The sequence below is a fragment of the Anolis carolinensis genome, chromosome 1 (genome assembly GCF_035594765.1).
Source record: "Anolis carolinensis isolate JA03-04 chromosome 1, rAnoCar3.1.pri, whole genome shotgun sequence".
Classification (NCBI taxonomy): domain Eukaryota; kingdom Metazoa; phylum Chordata; class Lepidosauria; order Squamata; family Dactyloidae; genus Anolis; species Anolis carolinensis.
In genome coordinates this window covers 222452766-222471751 of record NC_085841.1, presented here as the reverse complement: position 1 = coordinate 222471751, position 18986 = coordinate 222452766, and the positions used below count along the sequence as shown (strand labels likewise).

The following is an 18986-nucleotide window of genomic DNA, read 5'->3' as shown; positions in this document are numbered from 1 at the left end:
AACCTCCTAAGATCCATCAAGAAAGATTTCATTAAAGAGATGACATTCCTAATTTTTAGCAGTGCTAGCAGTGGAATCCAGTGTCCTTAAGATATGCAATTTCCTCTTTCACTGCTAGCCCCAGGGGCACCCAAAAAACTACTCCAGAGGATAGCCAATTTTCAGGCAACATAAATTATGTAGGGCAGACCTGCACAAGGGGTCAACATTAAAATAGGTTGAACTTTCTCAGGCCGCAGATAGGTTCTTAACACCTCATCAAACTACAGCTCCCAGGATTCCATAACATTGAGCCATGGCAGTTCAAATGGTGTCAAATTATTATTAATTCCAGTAAAAGCTTTCTCAAACCCAACAGGAGCCAAGAATGTATTCATAGCTTTTAAAAATAACTGTCAGGAGTCCTTTGATTTGGGCCTTGAGGCAATGGAGAACTGCTCCCTGCTTCCTGGCACCACAAAGGGATTTTGAGCTGGTGGCAGCAGCGGAAGAAGTTCCACAATTCAGACAGTGATAATGGCACACCCGAGTCTTCATGCAGGCGGTCAGAACTGGGGAGAAAACAGTGCCAAACTGTGTCAGATATGCTCACAGGATGCACACATGCTGACACATGCACACTGTTGCCACCACCTCCTTCACCACCTCCTTCACCAAGGTTTCCCATTGGTTTGTGGCATTTCTCACCTCCTCCTGGGAAGAACGTCATTGGTCAGACCCGAGTTGAACAAGAGCTCTCATTTCCTATTGGGTGAGGAGGCAAACATCATAAATTGTGATCGGCTAAACTGGAAGGGTTGGTGGGGGCACTGGCAGCAGTGGTATATTTATTATTATTTATTATTTATTTATAGCATTTATATTCCGCCCTTCTCACCCCAAAGGGGACTCAGGGTGGATCACATTACACATATAGGCAAACATTCAATGCCTTTTTAACATAGAACAAAGACAAGACAAACATAGGCTCCGAGCGGGCCTCGAACTCATGACCTCCTGGTCAGAGTGATTCATTGCAGGTGGTTGCAGCTGGCTTGCTCTCCCGCCTGCGCCACAGCCCGGGCTGAGCTTCATGGTGTGGAGGTCTGATATAGGGGAAAGTATGAGTGAGAAGTTAATTACTGTCATATTGTATTTGCCCCTGTTATGATGGTGGTGAGGATGAAGATAAGAATTGCTGTCTTATCCTCTTCTTCAAAGATCACTTCAGTTGTCTTCCAATCACTATAAACCTTTATTTTATTTATTCAATGCCCCTGCCTTTGCCCCCCCCCCCCTCCAGGACCCAAGGCTTTTGTCTTTATAATCATAACCCTCTTGTTCCAGCTTCAAACCCTGTCTGTGTGAAATCTACATCCTGACTTTATGAAAACCACACTCTAACTGATTTTTCTGAGACAATCCTCTGCCTTGGAAACCTTGATGCCAAGTCTGTCTAGTTCCTTCTTCACAGGAGCCAAATGAGCCTTCTGTAGGAAGGAATTCCTCAATTTCATTCCTTTACTGACCTTAAGGAGCTATGAGAGGAAGGGAGCAAAAAACAAAAACAATGCATCCAATAGCTAATATATAAGTAATGCCTTTTTCCTTGCTATATGTTTGCTTTCAGCCATTAATTACATTACCAAATTGATTATTTTGTTTTCTATTTTACAACCTAGATTTTTCATATCTAATTTCCCAAGTTTGCATCCATTAGGTTTTTTTGTGCCATTGCCTGTAGTCTAGCAGGTAGATTTAAGCTGAATTTGAAAAATACTTCCATTTCTATTCAAACTTGGACAGCTGGATAATACCTTTATCCTTAAGAATGGTCCTGTAAGAGCTATCTGCTTGTAGTGCATACAATATATATCTTTAGATCTGTGGTTCCCAACCTTTTTTGACCAGGGACCACTTGACCAGGGACCACTCTCCAACATTAGTACCAAAAGGGTTGCAAATCAGTTTTTGGTCAACTTTAGATTTGATTTCATTATTTGGGGTGCTGATTCATAAAATTGCATTAGATAGACCACATCAGCTCTAGTTTCTGATACAAAACATATTCCATCCAGTAGTTGCCATCTGCTCGCTTACATGAAACCATATTTAATAATTTAGGCCCGGGCTGTGGCGCAAGCTGGTGAGCAGCCAGCTGAGACCAATCACTCTGACCAAGAGGTCATGAGTTCGAGGCCAGCTCGGAGCCTGCATTTGTCTTGTCTTTGTTCTATGTCAAGGCATTGAATGTTTGCCTATATGTGTAATGTGATCCGCCCTGAGTCCCCTTCAGGGTGAGAAGGGTGGAATATAAATGCTGTAAATAAATAAATAAATAAATCTAGAGGTGATGTAGTCTATCCAATGCAATTTTCCGAATCAACATCCCAAATAACTTCAAGAACAGGCCTGAAAACGAAGACACCAAGGTGCCCCTGCTTCCAGGCACCACATGAAATGGCTCTGCTCCAGGGGGAGGAGGAGGAGGAGAAGCAGCAGTCAGGAGGCTTGTTGTTGCACCTTTGGTAGGTAATCAGCCTCTTCCCTCCTGACATTCCCATTTCCTTGGCACTATAAGAGGGTTATGTGAGATCAGTTACTCTCGTTGCTACGGTGTAGTAATGGTGAGGCCGCAGGCCATATTTTAGTTCTTGGGAACCACTACTTTAGATGAATGAAGAATTATAGGTACCAATTTATTCTGAACATACCTTGGGGTCTTTTGCATTACCCTGTTGGAGTACTTTTATTCCACTTTAGCTACCATGGCAGTTATGCACCCTATGGAATCCTGGGGTTTGTAGTTTGTGGAGGAACATTTAGAATTTAGTATAAACCTGAAGATTTCATAAGATGCAGCCATGACTGTTACAGTGAAATCATAGTGTTATAGTTGTGTAATGTGTCCTTTTCAGGTCCATATGCATGGTGCCCTCTTTGCCTTTCCAAACTACATTTCCCAGAAATCTGTGCTCTCTCAGTCTCTTTCACTCAGTTTGTTCTGCCCTGCTGCTTTCCTTTCCTCATGGCGACAGGCCATTAATTTAAAGAGGAATGTCAGCCTTTTTGGCTTCCCTCACTTATGCAGAAAATGAAACTGACTGTGATAGGCTTCCAAGTTTTACAGAATTCAAATGAAGAATCAAAGTTTTGATTCTTAAGGTATTGCATGGGTGCCCCCCCCCCCGTGTCTCATATTGGTTTATATATACAAAACTTATGAATTAGATATGACTTACTAATTAGAAATGAAATTTTGTACAGCCCTAGTAAGATGATTGAGTTGTCTGATCAGTTAGGAGAGCCGCACCTTCGGTCGGTGGTGAGAATTACACAGATTTCTGGATGTGGCTGAACTCCAGCTGCAGGCATGCTCTTCTGTCCCCCCCCCCCCCCAACCAATCAGTATTTTAAATTGAATCAAGACAGATGTACAATGTAGGAGCCTTTGTAGATCAATCAAACAAACAAACATACTTTTACTTTAATTTCTTATACCTACTCAATGGTCAATTTGTTACATTTCAAAAGTTGTTGGAAGCCAATTGTCCTGATTTGGGAAAAGGTAAGATACAAAATAAACATATAAATATGTAAATAAACACTAGTATTCATTTCTTTATATTTAAACTTTTATTTTATTGCTAGGTTGTAAGAGCTTTGACTAAATACAGGGAAGATGATGCACTATCAAGTAGGTGATTACAGGTTGTTGAAGAGAGCACTGGGATAGTTTTGTGAGCCAAATACATTTCTTTGCATGAAAATGTTGCTGTTTTCTTATTTATTGATTGATTTCTTTTCTTTAGGAAGATTGTTGTTTGTCCTATTATCGATGTGATCAGCGATGACACTTTTGAATACATGGCTGGCTCAGACATGACATACGGAGGGTTTAATTGGAAACTTAACTTTCGTTGGTATCCTGTGCCACAGAGAGAAATGGACAGAAGGAAAGGAGACAGAACATTGCCTGTGAGGTAAGAGGTAGGGATGCAAATGTTTTTGATAACAGCCTAAATCATGTGTGTATATGAAAAACAACTACAGTAGAGTCTCACTTATCCAACACTCGCTTATCCAACATTCTGGATTATCCAAAGCATTTTTGTAATCAATGTTTTCGATATATCATGATATTTTGGTGCTAAATTCGTAAATACAGTAATTACAACATAACATTACTGCGTATTGAACTAATTTTTCTGTCAAATTTGTTGTATAACATGATGTTTTGGTGCTTAATTTGTAAAATCATAACCTAATTTGATGTTTAATAGGCTTTTCCTTAATGCCTCCTTATTATCCAACATATTCACTTATCCAACGTTCTGCCGGCCCATTTATGTTGGATAAGTGAGACTCTACTGTATGTGTTTGTGTGTCTGGCTAGATGAATGTACACAGGAAAATGTACCACAAGGGTCATGAAAACAGGAAAATGAACTTGAATGTATTATCTTGAGAAAGATAGTTTTAACTGTCTTGTGCATTTTCATTTATTTAAATATTTTCACTGGATATGGTCATATTTGAAGATAAAAGATTATTTTATATTTCCAAGTCTAATGGCGGGATTGCTATTATTTTATATTCATTTATAAGTTGTAAATTTTTGACACAAAAACCCGGGTTGACTTATACATGGAAACAGAAGTAAGAGCCTTCATCCCATTACCCCTGCTGCTGCTCAGTCGCATAGTCATTTCCGACTCTTCATGACCTCATGGACCAGTCCATTACCCCACCCTTGCCCAAACTGAAGAAAGAAAGGCAGACCTCCATCCTTCTCTAGCCATGTCTGTATTAAATTCACCATCTCAATTTACTTTTAAAATAAACTATGTTATTGTTTAGCCCTTATCAAGGCAAATAAAATTTCCCTTGAGTGTATGAATCTGGTGTATTTTCTCACCCAAGTGGTATCCTTACTTCTCACCAATACTTTTCTGTTGGGAGAGATGAAGAACTAGAATTTTTTACTTCTATTTTACCTTAGACAGACTTATAATGCTACTCAGGGATTCCCTCCTATATTCCCATAGTGTTTTAGCTATTTGACTCAAATCCTTCCACAAGCATAAACTCTCTAGTAATCTCTTCTCCCTATAAAGCTCACATCTGCTGAGTTCAACCCTGGTACTCTGACTTTCTCCATTCTTAATGTTTGTTACTACCGGTAGATATCATGACTATACCTGAAACATAATCTAGTAAGTGAATGTCTGAAACATTTTTTTTAATTTTTAAAGATTTTTTTGGAATAATCAAGTTTAATTTATGTTCAGAAGCATATGATTCCATAATAAAGTGGACTATTGAGTGTATTTATACTGACTGATACATTCCAGCTTATCCTGGATAAATAATTCCTATTCTAACTCCTATTCCAATCTAAATTTCAAAATAATAGCTAGTGCTGATCCTATTCCTTTTACTACTTAACACCTCTGAAAAATAATCATTTGACTATTTCTCTGACCACCAAACATTAGTTTTAGTGTCTAGCTCTTAGCCACTCCTCTAGTCACTCTTTGCACCCCAATATTCTACTTGCCGATTTTCTATTCCCAACAGAACATTTAACAAATGTAACCTTATATATATATATATGCATAGATATTTTAGAAGAACCATGATATATAGCACAACTTTTATATACAAGCTTCTACAACCTAATAAGCAATATAAAATTTAAACAGAACAATGGATTATCACATCAAGCATAGCTGAACTTCCAACACTAGTAAACACATGTTCCTGTGAGGTAGAACATTAGTTTTTAGTTGTGATCAATTTTCCCTATTTGCAACAAAAGAAGTGCCCAACCCTGCATATATAACCAATATAAAGAGATGGGTAGATTTTGTCCAACCAACTTTTTTTGGTAAAGAAAAATTTAAACCTGCATCTTGCAGGTGACCGAAACTGAAAGACCATGGCCGAAAGCTCAAACCCCAAGGTTTGAACCCCCAAAAATATAACCAACACAAATGGATTAGAAGAAGCTTTGGTCTATTTTTGTTGTTGTAAAGATAAACAAAACAATCCCTCCAATGCTTATTACAAGTGACTGAAACTCAAGGACCATGACTGAAACTTCATACCCCAAATATTTAACCAACACAAAGGTATCAATAGAATTTTGTCCCATTCTTTTTTTTTTTTTTGGCAAATAGAAATGAAACAAAGCCCTCTGCATATTATAGGTGACTAAAACTTAAGGACAATGGTTGGAGTCCTGTAATCTCTCCTGGCTGGACTCCCATTCCAAACCTGATGAAAATAATATTCAGCCATATTCTCATCACCAGCAAAATGGACCTCCTTCTCCCTGTGAAGCTGATGCCCAGTAAAGTAGGTTGAGAGGGGGCGTGAAAGTTACGATTGCAGCAATAGTGTCAACATTGTGACAAAGTTGTATTCATGAGCACAAAACAGTGACAGATGTGTACATCTAGATACGTGTTCTTTATTCATAACAGCTACTCAGTCACTGTTACCATGATTGTAACTCCACATTCAAATCTACTTTACTTGGCAACAGTTCCATGGGGAGATCCATTCTGGCAACAAGCAAAGCATGGGGGAATGATGTTTTGATTACGTTGTGAAAGGGCTTAGAGTTAGCAGAAATTGCATAGTTATGTATATTTAATAAAATAGCTGTTACATAATTCCAGGCATTGCTTCACAATTCTTTTGAGGACTGTATAATAATTACCTGGCTTATGGCTATAGTTTTTTGTGAATCACATAACAAAATGTAGATCTGGGGGACTAAAAGTGCCTTTTCTGCTGGGCGAGGATTAATATAATATTTAATTTTACAATAGATCTGCTGCTCTTTATTATAGTAGCAGCTGAAACACTGATCAACAGCCAATATTTGAAAAGATACAAGTGTGTATGCTATGCATGCATGGGTGTTTGCATGTGGTTGGGTATATTAGAGAAGCATCAGTATTTATTTTAAATATTCTCATTTATTTTAAAGTATGCTCTCTCATTCTTTTAAAAACATTACCAGTTGCTTCCAATACAAATGTACATACTAGAGCAGCAGTGCTGAAAGCTAGAATAGAAAACAGCAGAGCATCCCAAACAAAACAGGCAGACATCTGGAGAAAACTTACATATAATGCCTGCAAGAATTAAAAAGGAAAAAAAAGTCTCCATATGATGGTGAAATTTGACCTCACTAATTGAGAAGGGTACACTCCTGATTTGATAATTCTATGGGGTAGTGTGATGGTAGATGAACTTTCTATAGATTTGTTATTGTGGACAAATCATGTGGTTGAATTCAAACATCCTATGACTCTTGAAGCTCTGCAGAATTAAGTGCAAGATGAGAGATCTGAAGCCTCCCAACATCTCTTGTCATCTTAGCAGGCTATTCCATAAAAAACAGCGATTCTGGTGTAAGACTAAGAAAAAGAACTGGATGAAGATGGCCAAGATCTCATGTGAAGACCTATTGCATAGCAGCCACAATGATGGAGAAATTGCACTTCTTCACCCCCATTGTTTCTGCATGGAAGTGTCGTCTAGTGTTTTTTAAAGTAGTCATAGGAATGATATATCTTGAAAAACAAAATAGCAGTGAAGAACTCTTAATGGTTCATTGTAAAGAATTTATCTGAAGTTGTGCTGACCCAGATGGCATAATTTATAATGTTCCATTTGATGTAATCTTGGCTCTTGCATTTGATGTAAACTTGGCACTTCCTTTCCCAGTTATACATGGATAGCTTTCATTTTGTACAGCACAAGGATCAGGGGAGGATTCTTGGCAGGATGATTCTTACTGTGATTTTGCTTATGAAAGCTTTTGAAGGGCTCCACTCAAGTTTTCGCACTAAATACCCACCTGTTGGGCTTGCTGCCTGTTTGATAAGCTCCAGGGATTGGGGCTACAGCTATCTAGAGAGCTAGTGGCAACTAGCTCCTCCACCAACCTTCTTGATATTTACTCCTAGGCTTCGAGCTCTTTGCCAAGAAAATCCAAACTAACATTTTTCTGCTTTCCACCGACACATTATTAATGTTTATGTAGTCAGCACCTAAGGGCATAAACTGAAATATGCCAATTTTAGTTTGTCAGTAATAGATAAGAAGTGCTAGTTCTGTGGAACTTTAAAGGTGTCCTCATGGTAATATAACTCTTTAAAAATATCTGATATTGCCCCCAAAGGCAGAAGAAGGCCAGCATCTTCTCAGCTGCAGGTACCAAAACACTGCTGGAAGATATGTGATTTGCTGCATACGGCCCTAGCCAGGATTGCACAGTGGAAGTAATATTTTTCTAGAGATCTGCAAGTGTATTAGTTACAAGTAGTTTTTTTGTGATTCTTAAGACATCCACATCCTTCCCAGGGAAAAGAGGAAATCATGCAGGCAAGGCATTTTTCAATTTTGGTTTTAGAAAGATGGTCAAAATTTGGTGAGCAAAGTTGTATGGAACTATACCTTGAGGAGAACTATCATCTTGAGTTGGCAGGTTTATAAGATAATCAACTCCCACTTTAGGGGATTTTATATATCCAATATGTGACTGCTTCTTTTAATTACAAGACATAGGCTTTCATTTAAAACCAAATTTTAAGCCTTCAGTTTTATGAGGAGAAATTGAAAGTGTACTTATACTAAGCTATCAGAAACCAAAGAATTACCTAGGATGCTTAAAATGTAAATGTCGTCATCAACATAGTTTGAAACTGAGGACTTAGCATGATTTTCAGTATTTTGGATTGTATTTGTATGTCATCATTGTTTCTTATGTTGATGTTGACTTCTTTCACTGAACTTTTGACAAGCCTCATAAAAGATGTAATGGAATGGACCATTTCAGTATGCACTGGAAAAAGTTATTCAGTTGATTATAATACAAGACTAGCCTCCATTGCCATTGGGCTGGTGAATCCCCCTTTGATGTTATGACTGCTCATTCAACCACTGTTCAGATTTGTTTGGGGGTCTTTCTGATTTTAGATCTTATTGCTTCAGAGATTCTGCATCAGAAGAGCCCCTGTGGAAAATGAACTAGTGGCAGGAGAAGGAGCTGAAAATTCAAGAGTGGATTTACATGCCCATAGTGGCTCCTCTAGCTGTCCCTGTTGTAATCTTAAAGGCATATTTGTGATTATTGTGAGTCTGCCCCGTTAGAAAACATGTAAAATAGAAGTAACACATTTTGGAAGGATGGATGTTTATCCATTAGATATCAGTTGTGTAACTCAATCATTCCTTTCCTATCAAACTGCACAATATCTTTTTGAGATGTCTGTAGATGGAATAAGTCCAAATAAGTCCAAACTGGACAAGGCTTTTCAGACATTACAGTAGAGTTTTCCAAACATTTCATGTTGGTGACACACATCATTTTGCAACACAGTCAAACCGGAGGATAAATCAACCCCTTATACATACATAAATTGTAATAATGAAGTGTATGGGGGGACACAACATATCTCATGAAAATTGTTCATTTATATTTCTTAAAATATATGATTTTTTGTTTATTTCACATAGACTCAGAGGTTTCTCATTACATTCATGCAACACAGCTACACACTGGAGCCAGCATATGAAATGCCATGACACACAGTTTGGAAAGCTCTGCATTAGAGGGAAGAACTTGAGAACATCAACTGTAAACCTGTGTGTAGAGCTGTCTGGAGAATGTTTGAAACACAACCGTTGTAAGCCTGCAGGAGTTACTGTAGAAGATTCTGACACTTCTACTCTCAGGAGATTTTGGAAGCATCCTTCATGATGTTAGATCTCTTGCTTCTTCTTTTTGTTCATTAGAGGCTTACTTCAAAATAGATATTTATGTGAGCGGTTTGTCTCAATTTCTCCCCTCTTTTACTAAATACAGTAGAGTCTCACTTATCCAACATAAACGGGCCGGCAGAATGTTGGATTAGCGAATATGTTGGATAACAAGGAGAGATTAAGGGGAAGTCTATTAAACACCAAATTATGTTATGATTTTACAAATTAAGCACCAAAACATCATGTTATGCAACTAATTTGACAGAAAAAGTAGTTCAATATGCAGTAATGCTACGTAGTAATTACTGTATTTACGAATTTAGCACCAAAATATCATAATGTATTGAAAACATTGACTACAAAAATGCGTTGGATAATCCAGAATGTTGGAGAAGCGAATGTTGGATAAGTGAGACTCTACTGTAATTATATCCTACTTCTTGTTATTTCCTCTTTAAATTATTTTAGTCCTTTCAGGGAATTCATATTAAAGCACATATTATTTTCAGACCCTTGCATGCTTTTATCTTATTCATATTAGCACAAGCTTCAGTTCTAGTCCCATAATAATAACCCCCAGCTTCACCCCAATACATTGACAATATACATACATGCACACAATTTGCTGGTAGTCAAAATGGAGTTACCCAGAAATCCCTTACCACCCCAGAATTATTCATATTGCTAAAATAGATAGAGACATATTTACTAACTCTCTGAATTAGTCATCTGCATCTGTATAAATAAAATACTTTATGCATGCTTAACCTCTAATTCAGAAATATTGATGCCATCAATTTTGAGCAGCATACTTTTTCTTCTGCATGGCCACTGGGAGAGACAATGGGATTCACTTTCATTTGGAATGAAAGGCAATGTAAATAGCTATTGTGTGCTTTAGAAATAACAAGCAGCTGTTTCATTTGTCATGTAGCATTACTGAGGAATTTAAGTAACAGAAATATCAGATTTTGCTCTAGTTGCTAGAATTTATGGCAAAGGTTAATGAATTCAGTGACTGTATTGTAAAAGCCTGCAGGTAATTGTCAGTGAAGACACTTGTAAAACAGAACTCTCTATAAGCTCTTCCTGTAAAGAGAACTTGGCAGAAAGTTTCTTTATTATATCTGTTGTGAACAGAAGCTGCTGGATGTCATTTTTTAAAAACCCAAAAGACTAATGTGTGATATTTAACATTGCAAACAAAGCTTCCAAATTAATTTAAAGAAAATCCATTGATATTACTTAAAATTCAACTCAAGTTCACTGCTGTGTAGCATCAATCTCCTCTTATTTTGGTCTTGGTTAACTAGAACAAAGTAATCAGTAATCAAATGACTTACATTTAAAATTGCCTCATTAAAGGCAATGGTCCTCTTCTAACATAAATTTTTGGTAGCTACTGGCTGGCAACTTGTTGTTTAGTCCCCACTGGAGTAGACTATTCAATCGATTTATGAGTGATGAGTCAACACATAAATACATCCAGTGGATTCAATAGGTCTATTGTAGTAAGGCAGTGGTTCTTAACTTGTGGGTTCCCAGGTGTTTCGGCCTACAACTCCCAGAAATCCCAGCCAGTTTACCAGCTGTTGGGATTTTTGGGAGTTGAAGGCCAAAACAACTGGGGGCCCACAGGTTGGGAACCACTGTAGTAGGGACTGAGGACTTTATCACACAAACCTGCCATTTCATTAAATAGCAGGTTTGCTATTGAAAATAGCAGGGGGTGCTTTGAATTGAGATTTTCCTGCTTCTTGCAGGGGGTTGGACTGGATGGCCCGTGAGGTCTCTTCCAACTCTACGATTCTATGATTCTATGAAATTGATAAAAATACATACCAGCTTGAGCACCATTGCTATCATACCTCTCTTTAATAGTGCAATTATCTAATTATTTAATAGTTCTTATCTACCAGTTCATAGTTCTGCAGTTGTACTTCAACACAGCCTTATAACCTGCCTTCTGGCACAATGTTCCTTATTTTTTTTTTTGTTTTAATTTTACAATTCTAGCTTTTAAAAACAAAAAGGCAAATATCACTATAAATATAAAAGAAAATATAAAATATAAAAGAAAAAGAAAATGGCCAGCCTGGGAATACCAAGCAGGGAGGGGGAGTGGATTCCCATTCATGATATCACTTTACTGCTGACATGCTGGCCCAGAAGTGCAAGGGATCCATCAAATCAAGGTTTTACCTGTCAATAACTAGAGATGGGGCAATTACAAAGAAGAGGCTACTGGCAGTGGAATGTACATGGTGTATGCGTATGTAATACAAGTTTTTTCCCCATGAAATTATTATCTTTATTTCTACCCTGCTGTTTAAGTTCCCAAGGACTCCTAAAACAGTTGCATTACTAGGGAGTCACAAAAATGTCTAGATGTCCTTCTGCAGGTTTCGTATCTTCTGACTGTTACATTGCTGCTAACTCTGAGTCAGAGCAGGATTAAGAAGAAACAGTTTCACCCTAGAAATATGTTGTGATGTTCTGGGGTTATACAGTTTAAATTGAAACTATAGACTATAGCAAGAAAATGTTCAGGATTGGCAAGTCTGAAGTAGATTAATATTCATCTGGAATTTCCTGAAAGGACTGCCATGCATACTATATCTGCCCCATGTACCCAGATCAATGAAATGGCCAGATCTAGATATTTTGTTTATATTAGAAGTTAAGTATCCCTTATTTAACTTCTAAGTATCCCTTATTTAGGAACCCCAGTGGCGAAGTGCGTTAAAGCACTGAGCTGGAGACCGAAAGGTCCCAGGTTCAAACCCCAGGAGCTGTGGGAGCGGCCACTGTTAGCTCCAGCTCCTGCCAACCTAGCAGTTCGAAAACATGCTAATGTGAGTAGATCAATAGGTACCGCTCCGGCGGGAAGGTAACAGCGCTCCATGCAGTCATGCTGGCCACATGACCTTTTAGGTGTCTACGGACAACGCCGGCTCTTCGGCTTAGAAATGGCGATGAGCACCAACCCCCAGAGTCAGACATGACTGGACTTAACATCAGGGGAAACCTTTACGTTTACCTTTACTATCCCTTATTTTTAAAAATCTAAAGTACTTCGAAATACAAAATTGTACACTTGGATAGCTGAAATAATATCATCTTTGCTCTCTGATGATTCAGTATACACAAACTTTGTTTCATTCACAAAATCATTTAAATCATTGTGTTTAAAATTACCTCCAGGCTAGAATTGTTTAGAATTGGGTCCCATCTGCAAGATTTCCCATTATATACATGGACACATTCCAAAATGGGGGAGGGTGGATCTAAAATCTAAAACACTTCTGGTCCTAGTCATTTTGGATATGGTGCTCAGTCTGGGCTGTCTATAAATTATATTCCAAATGTTAAAGGACCCACAGGATGCTGGAAAGCTGTACTATGTGCCTGAGGCTATTTGTAGTGATAATGCTACAGATCTGTAAAAACCAAGGGCTTAGTTCTCTGTGGTTGGCACCATGCAGCAACTCATTTCTGTGCATCAGCTTTTGATTCACCCCTGCCTGCAGCGTAGATCAAAATGTGCAATGCATCGTTATTGCCTATAATGTCAAAATTCCAAAGATATAGGAGATGCTGTCTTATCAACATGGATATATCTCTTGCTGCTGTTGCCACCTTCCTTGTGGATAGCTGTGTGGATCACCACATTTTACATAATGGGGAAATGAGTTGAATACCCTTTCTTTTACCATGTCAAGTTTTTAACGTTTGTGGTTTTTCTATACATTATAACTGTATTCTCAATTCACTGCTGACATGATAAATAAAAAAACCATGTCAAATTAAGGTGGAAATCATGAAGCCCTCTGAATTCCAGTGAAGTTGAATCACAAACATTCTTTAACATGGCTATACTTGATAGAGCTTCTGGGACTAATAATATACAGAGGGCTGTACAATCCCTGCCCACCCCCACATAGAGCTTCTCTGAATTGAGAGAATTGCTCTATATGACAGAGCATGCACAAAGCTCTAGATTCCCAAGTTAGAAGGAGGAAGCTTTATTTTTGTGCCTAGTCACACAGTACGATTGTTCCTACTTAGCTGGAGAGGGAAATAAATAATAACAACAGAATGTATGTGTGATTTAACATGCATTTAAAGCACTAGCTCATAAATGACATCATTTGGAAAGTGCCATGATTATGAACTAGTTTGTTTTGTTGTTTTTTTTCGTGTCAGGAGCAACTTGAGTTGCTTCTGGAGTGAGAGAATTGGCCGTCTGCAAGGACATTGCCCAGGGGATGCCCGGATGTTTTTGATGTTTTTACCATCCTTGTGGGAGGCTTCTCTCATGTCCCCGCATGGAGCTGGAGCTGATAGAGGGAGCTCAACTGCACTCTCCCCGGGTGGGATTCGAACCTGGCAGCTTTCAGGTCAGCAACCCAACCTTCAAGTCACTTAGTCCACTACGTCATCTGGGGGCTCCATGAACTAGGTCTGCCTCTGAGTTTACTTGTCTAAGAAAATCTTGTGAAATTCATGGGGTCACCGGTAGTCAACAAGCAACACACAAAGGTATACTTGCACCCACGGTGTTGGTTTTCTTCCTTTTTTGGTTAGCTAGTGGATCAACCCTAACTGTGGGGCCCCTGGTGGCACAGTGTGTTAAAGCGCTGAGCTGCTGAACTTGTGGACCAAAAGGTGCCAGGTTCAAATCCCGGGAGCGAAATGAGCGCCCGCTATTAGCCCCAGCTCCTGCCAATCTAGCAGTTCGAAAACATGCAAATGTGAGTAGACCAATAGGTACCACTCCGGCGGGAAGGTAATGGCGCTCCATGCAGTCATGCCGGCCACATGACCTTGGAGGTGTCTATGAACAACGCCGGCTCTTCGGCTTAGAAATGGAGATGAGCACCAACCCCCAGAGTCGGTCACGACTGGACTTAACATCAGGGGAAAACCTTTACCCTTTACCTTAGTGGATCAAAGCCACTAATTGGCTCAGCTGGGTGGACTCAACTGGGGAGTGAAGGTAGCACCATACCACTTCAGCGATGCTTTATTGCTACTGGGCTCAACCATTTGAATAAAAATATAAACAGCATCTGTTAAACTTTTATATTATTACATTTAATTCCTGAAATCTTTCCTGTTTTTTGATGTGCCTTTTAATCTCCGGTTCTAAAACAAGTGTAATCAAAGCTGCAGTCAGAACAAATGGCTGCAGTCTTAACAGTAAAAATAGGGTTATTATTGGTGAAGGAATTAATTTTACATTCCCAACAAAAGAACAAGAATTCTTTAGCTCTCTTCTAAAGAATCAAAAAGTGCCAACTGCCTTTGGCTTTCAGAAAAATCAAAAACATGCAATTTGAGGAACTCTGCTTACATTTATTATACAGGTAAAATATATGTTTGCAGTTTCTGGACATTTCTGAGCCAAAAGAAAATGAAGTGGCACCCAACTTAATCATGCTTATAACAATCATACTGAAAGCAATTGCAATAATAAATGTATCAAAGGAAATATTTGGGATACATAGCTCAAAGTTCCTCCTTGAATGGAACAGCCATCATTAGCTAAACAGATGTCTTCTGAACTCTCCCAGGGCACTTCTATACTGACCACTATAGGCCTGGAAAAAAAAACCTGGAAAATGGGTGGAGGAGGAGGTTTTTTTTGTTTTCCCTCCCAATTTTTCAATTTTTTCCAGGCCTTCCAACACTTATGCTAGTGTAGACAAGATCAGCTTCATGGCTGCCAAACACCACATGAAGCTGATCTATCAACATCCTTCCCTTGCATTAACCGAAGTTGGGAAATTCTGTCCCATAGTGTGAACTGTCCCTGGACTTTGGGCCTGTCTGAGCAATTGGGACAGTTACAGAATGGAACTGGGTGCAATTGTCCCCACTGCCATCCCATGTTTCTCAGGCTTGGGAAGCCCAGTCAATGTCCCCTGTCACTCTCTGTGTTGTGACAGTATCTGGTCATGATGTGGGTCCTACTTGTCAGCTGTCACCTGCATTTTGGAAGGGAAAACAGATGTGTTGGAAGGGGGGGGGAGATTACCTGCAATGACATCATTTGCTCTAGAAAGGAAGAGGGGGAGGAGGGAAAATTCCTCCTCACCTCCTCCTCCTTCATTGCCTTTTACCCCAGCTGATATCTTTGCAGGCAGTGGCAGACAGGTAGGACCTATATCATAGGTGATGAGTGCAGCAACATGGAGTATGGAAGGGGATGGTCAGGGAGGCCTCCACAGTGGCTGCGGGAGTCCCTGTGTGATCCATATAGAGGCTGATCCAACATATGACAAACAAGATTTAATATTATTGTGTATATTGACTTTTATGACTGCTTTTAATCATGTTGAAGTTTTACTGCTCGGTTTAATGTTTTATCTGATTTGTGCTGTCGTGTCTGGGCATGGCCCCATGTAAGCCGCCCCGAGTCCCTCTGGGGAGATGGGGCAGGATATAAGAATAAAATTATTATTATTATTATTATTATTATTATTATTATTATTATTATTATTATTATTATTAGATTGGCCCTGAAGTATCAGTCAGTGTAGATTCACCCCCATGCTTCCCACCCCCATCTTTGCTTTGGTGCCTTCTGGGGTGACAAAGAGCCAATGTATAGCATGGGGCAGAGGAAGGGAACAAGTGGAAATTTTGTTTTCTACAATGAAATCCTATGGCATGATAGATGTTACTCATTGGCATCAGTGTAACTAAAATATTGTGAACAATATCCTGTAATGAACTATTAATTCATTGGGTTGTTGTATGTCTTTCGGGCTGTGTGGCCATGTTCCAGAAGTATTCTCTCCTGACGTTTCACTCACATCTATGGCAGGCATCCTCAGAGGCTGTGAGGCATGGATAAACTAGGCAAGGAAAGGAAAAAAAATATATCTGTGGAGAGTCCAGTGTGTGGCAAGAGTCCTCATTCATTTCTCATACAGTGGGCCCTTGGTATTCAGTGAAATTTTATTCCAAGATTTTCCACGGATGCCATACTCTATGGATATTGAAGTCCCAATATGTTCAATAACATAGTAAAATAGCATCCCTTATATAAAATGGCTAAAATAAGATTGGCTTTTTATATTTTAAAACATATTTTCAAGCTGTGGATGGATAACTTTGTGCATAAAGAATCCATGGATACTGTACATACACAGTATGGCCTGATAACTGCTGGGCGGTGGGCATACATTCCTGGAATTTGCATGAATATGTGAAACCATGGATAATAGGAAACCCTATTATTTTCAAACAGACAAATGAGTAACAAGAAGAGGGTGTGGCTCATACAGTGAGCCCTAAGTGGAAAAATGAAAAAGTGAAACTACATCAGTGCCACCGGTACTAGGGTCATGCTCCATTTGCAAGTGAAATCTATCCTGCATCATGTGTGCTGGGGTGTGGGGAGGGAAGCACAAATTTCTGGTTGCCTGCACGATGATATGAGGTTCAATGTTTATCCTGCTGCTACGTTTCTTTAAACAGTGGATATCTGGAAAGATCCTTCCGAATAATCCACCATGCTGTGCTATCAAATGTACAGGTTGTGCATTTGCATAAATCAGTGGATATAATCAATAACAATCACATGGCTAAGGCAGATTAGTGCACTCTCAGCTGTTTAGCTGCACATGTTTATACTGCCCAAATGACCAAATTATTAAGCATCCAAATCATTGGGCTAAGACTTTGGAATCCATGTAATGACTCCACTGAGGTAGTTCAAAACAGAAAACCAATGTATTTATTGTAGAGTATACCGTTCTAAAGAAATTAAACTACAATGACACTTGTTAAAAAGTATCATAGATATTTTTAGACATTGGGACATTGACATTTATGTAGGCATACACATTAAGTGGATTTATCTCTTGCAGAAGTTTAGAGTCTTGTAAAGTTACTGTGCCTGGTAATTTTACGAACTCTCTGAAAATCGAAACAAAGGCATCAAATCCTCCCCATTAAATACTTTAGATTGCTTTTATCAGCACAGTGTTCCCTGCTGAACCATATGATATATACATTTTAAAGATATAAGCAGGTTTTTAAAAAATGAAAAATCTAAATGCATGCATAATTTGACCAGTTATTGTTGTGCAATATTTATAAGTCCTTGGCCAATGACTCCATGTGCAGGCAATTAAAATGATAAAACTTAAAAGTAAACCTTCCACTTGCAGCAAATAGAATTTAATGATGTCTAAAGTGTCTGGAAAAATATATGCTATGGTGTAGTACAGAATTCCACACCGTATCTTTCAAAAAGTATTTTTTTCTTTTTCTTTTCCTTCCCTTTCTTATTTTTCTTTTGTTTTCAACTAGGACCCCTACTATGGCTGGTGGCCTATTTTCTATTGACAGAAACTACTTTGAAGAGATAGGAACTTACGATGCAGGAATGGATATCTGGGGTGGAGAAAATCTTGAAATGTCTTTTAGGGTAATTTTCTATTTTACTTCCTTTTCTGATAACTGGCACAGTTTTTTCCTGTAAAAAAAATAACATTTAAGACAGGCATACTTGGTTTATCTAAAGTGAAATCTTTATTTTACTTCAGAGTTATGGGTAGAATCCAACCAGTGTTCACAGAAAGTTTTGATGTGCAGATTGAGAGTTTCCTCTATTCACCCTTAAATTTGCTCTGGAGGGTCGCTCAAATCTCCAGAATAGATTTGAAAGGTAATGAGCACTCTCCTCCCAATCCACTTGGTGGCAGAGGAACATTAGTTGGAGTCTATTCTGTATTTTTAAAGTTGTGGGGCTTTTTGTTTGTTTGTTTTAGTTTTTTGCATGAGGTGGCAATTTTGGAAGCTTTGGTTATTTGAAAAGCACATGGCACAGATTACTATAATTATTTTCTCCAACCCTTCATTCAAATAGGCAAAAAGATATAAGTAGAAAAAATGGCATGAACTCAACCCAAAGTCTTGGTGGACTTATCCACTAGTTAATGCTAGAAATGCTGTATTCCCTGCAGTTTTGGCTACTTAGAGAATGGAGCAGCAGTAGCCATTTTTAATAGAGGCTTACTATACAATCCTTTAGGGCTGTGGTTCTCAACCTGTGGGTCCCCAGATGTTTTGGCCTTCAACTCCTAGAAATCCTAAATAGCTGGCAAACTAGCTGGGATTTCTAGGAGTTGTAAGCCAAAACACCTGGGGACCCACAGGGTTGAGAACCATTGCTTTAGGGCAGTGGTTCTCAACCTGCGATCCCAGAT

At 38.7% G+C, this 18986-nt stretch overlaps 1 protein-coding gene across 6 annotated transcripts in view; it reads left to right on the top strand.

Annotated features, from left to right (window-relative positions):
* galnt13 (polypeptide N-acetylgalactosaminyltransferase 13) overlaps positions 1-18986 on the top strand; it is a 270709-nt gene that overhangs the window by 147426 nt on the left and 104297 nt on the right. For all 6 annotated transcript variants that reach the window (XR_010001363.1, XM_003225380.4, XM_062965663.1 and 3 more), the window contains exons 6-7: positions 3792-3962; positions 18088-18205. Coding sequence is in view for 5 of the 6 variants with exons in the window: in XM_003225380.4 (XP_003225428.2) it covers positions 3792-3962; positions 18088-18205 (289 nt within the window). In the remaining variant the exon portion in view is untranslated. The remainder of the gene's footprint in view (positions 1-3791; positions 3963-18087; positions 18206-18986) is intronic.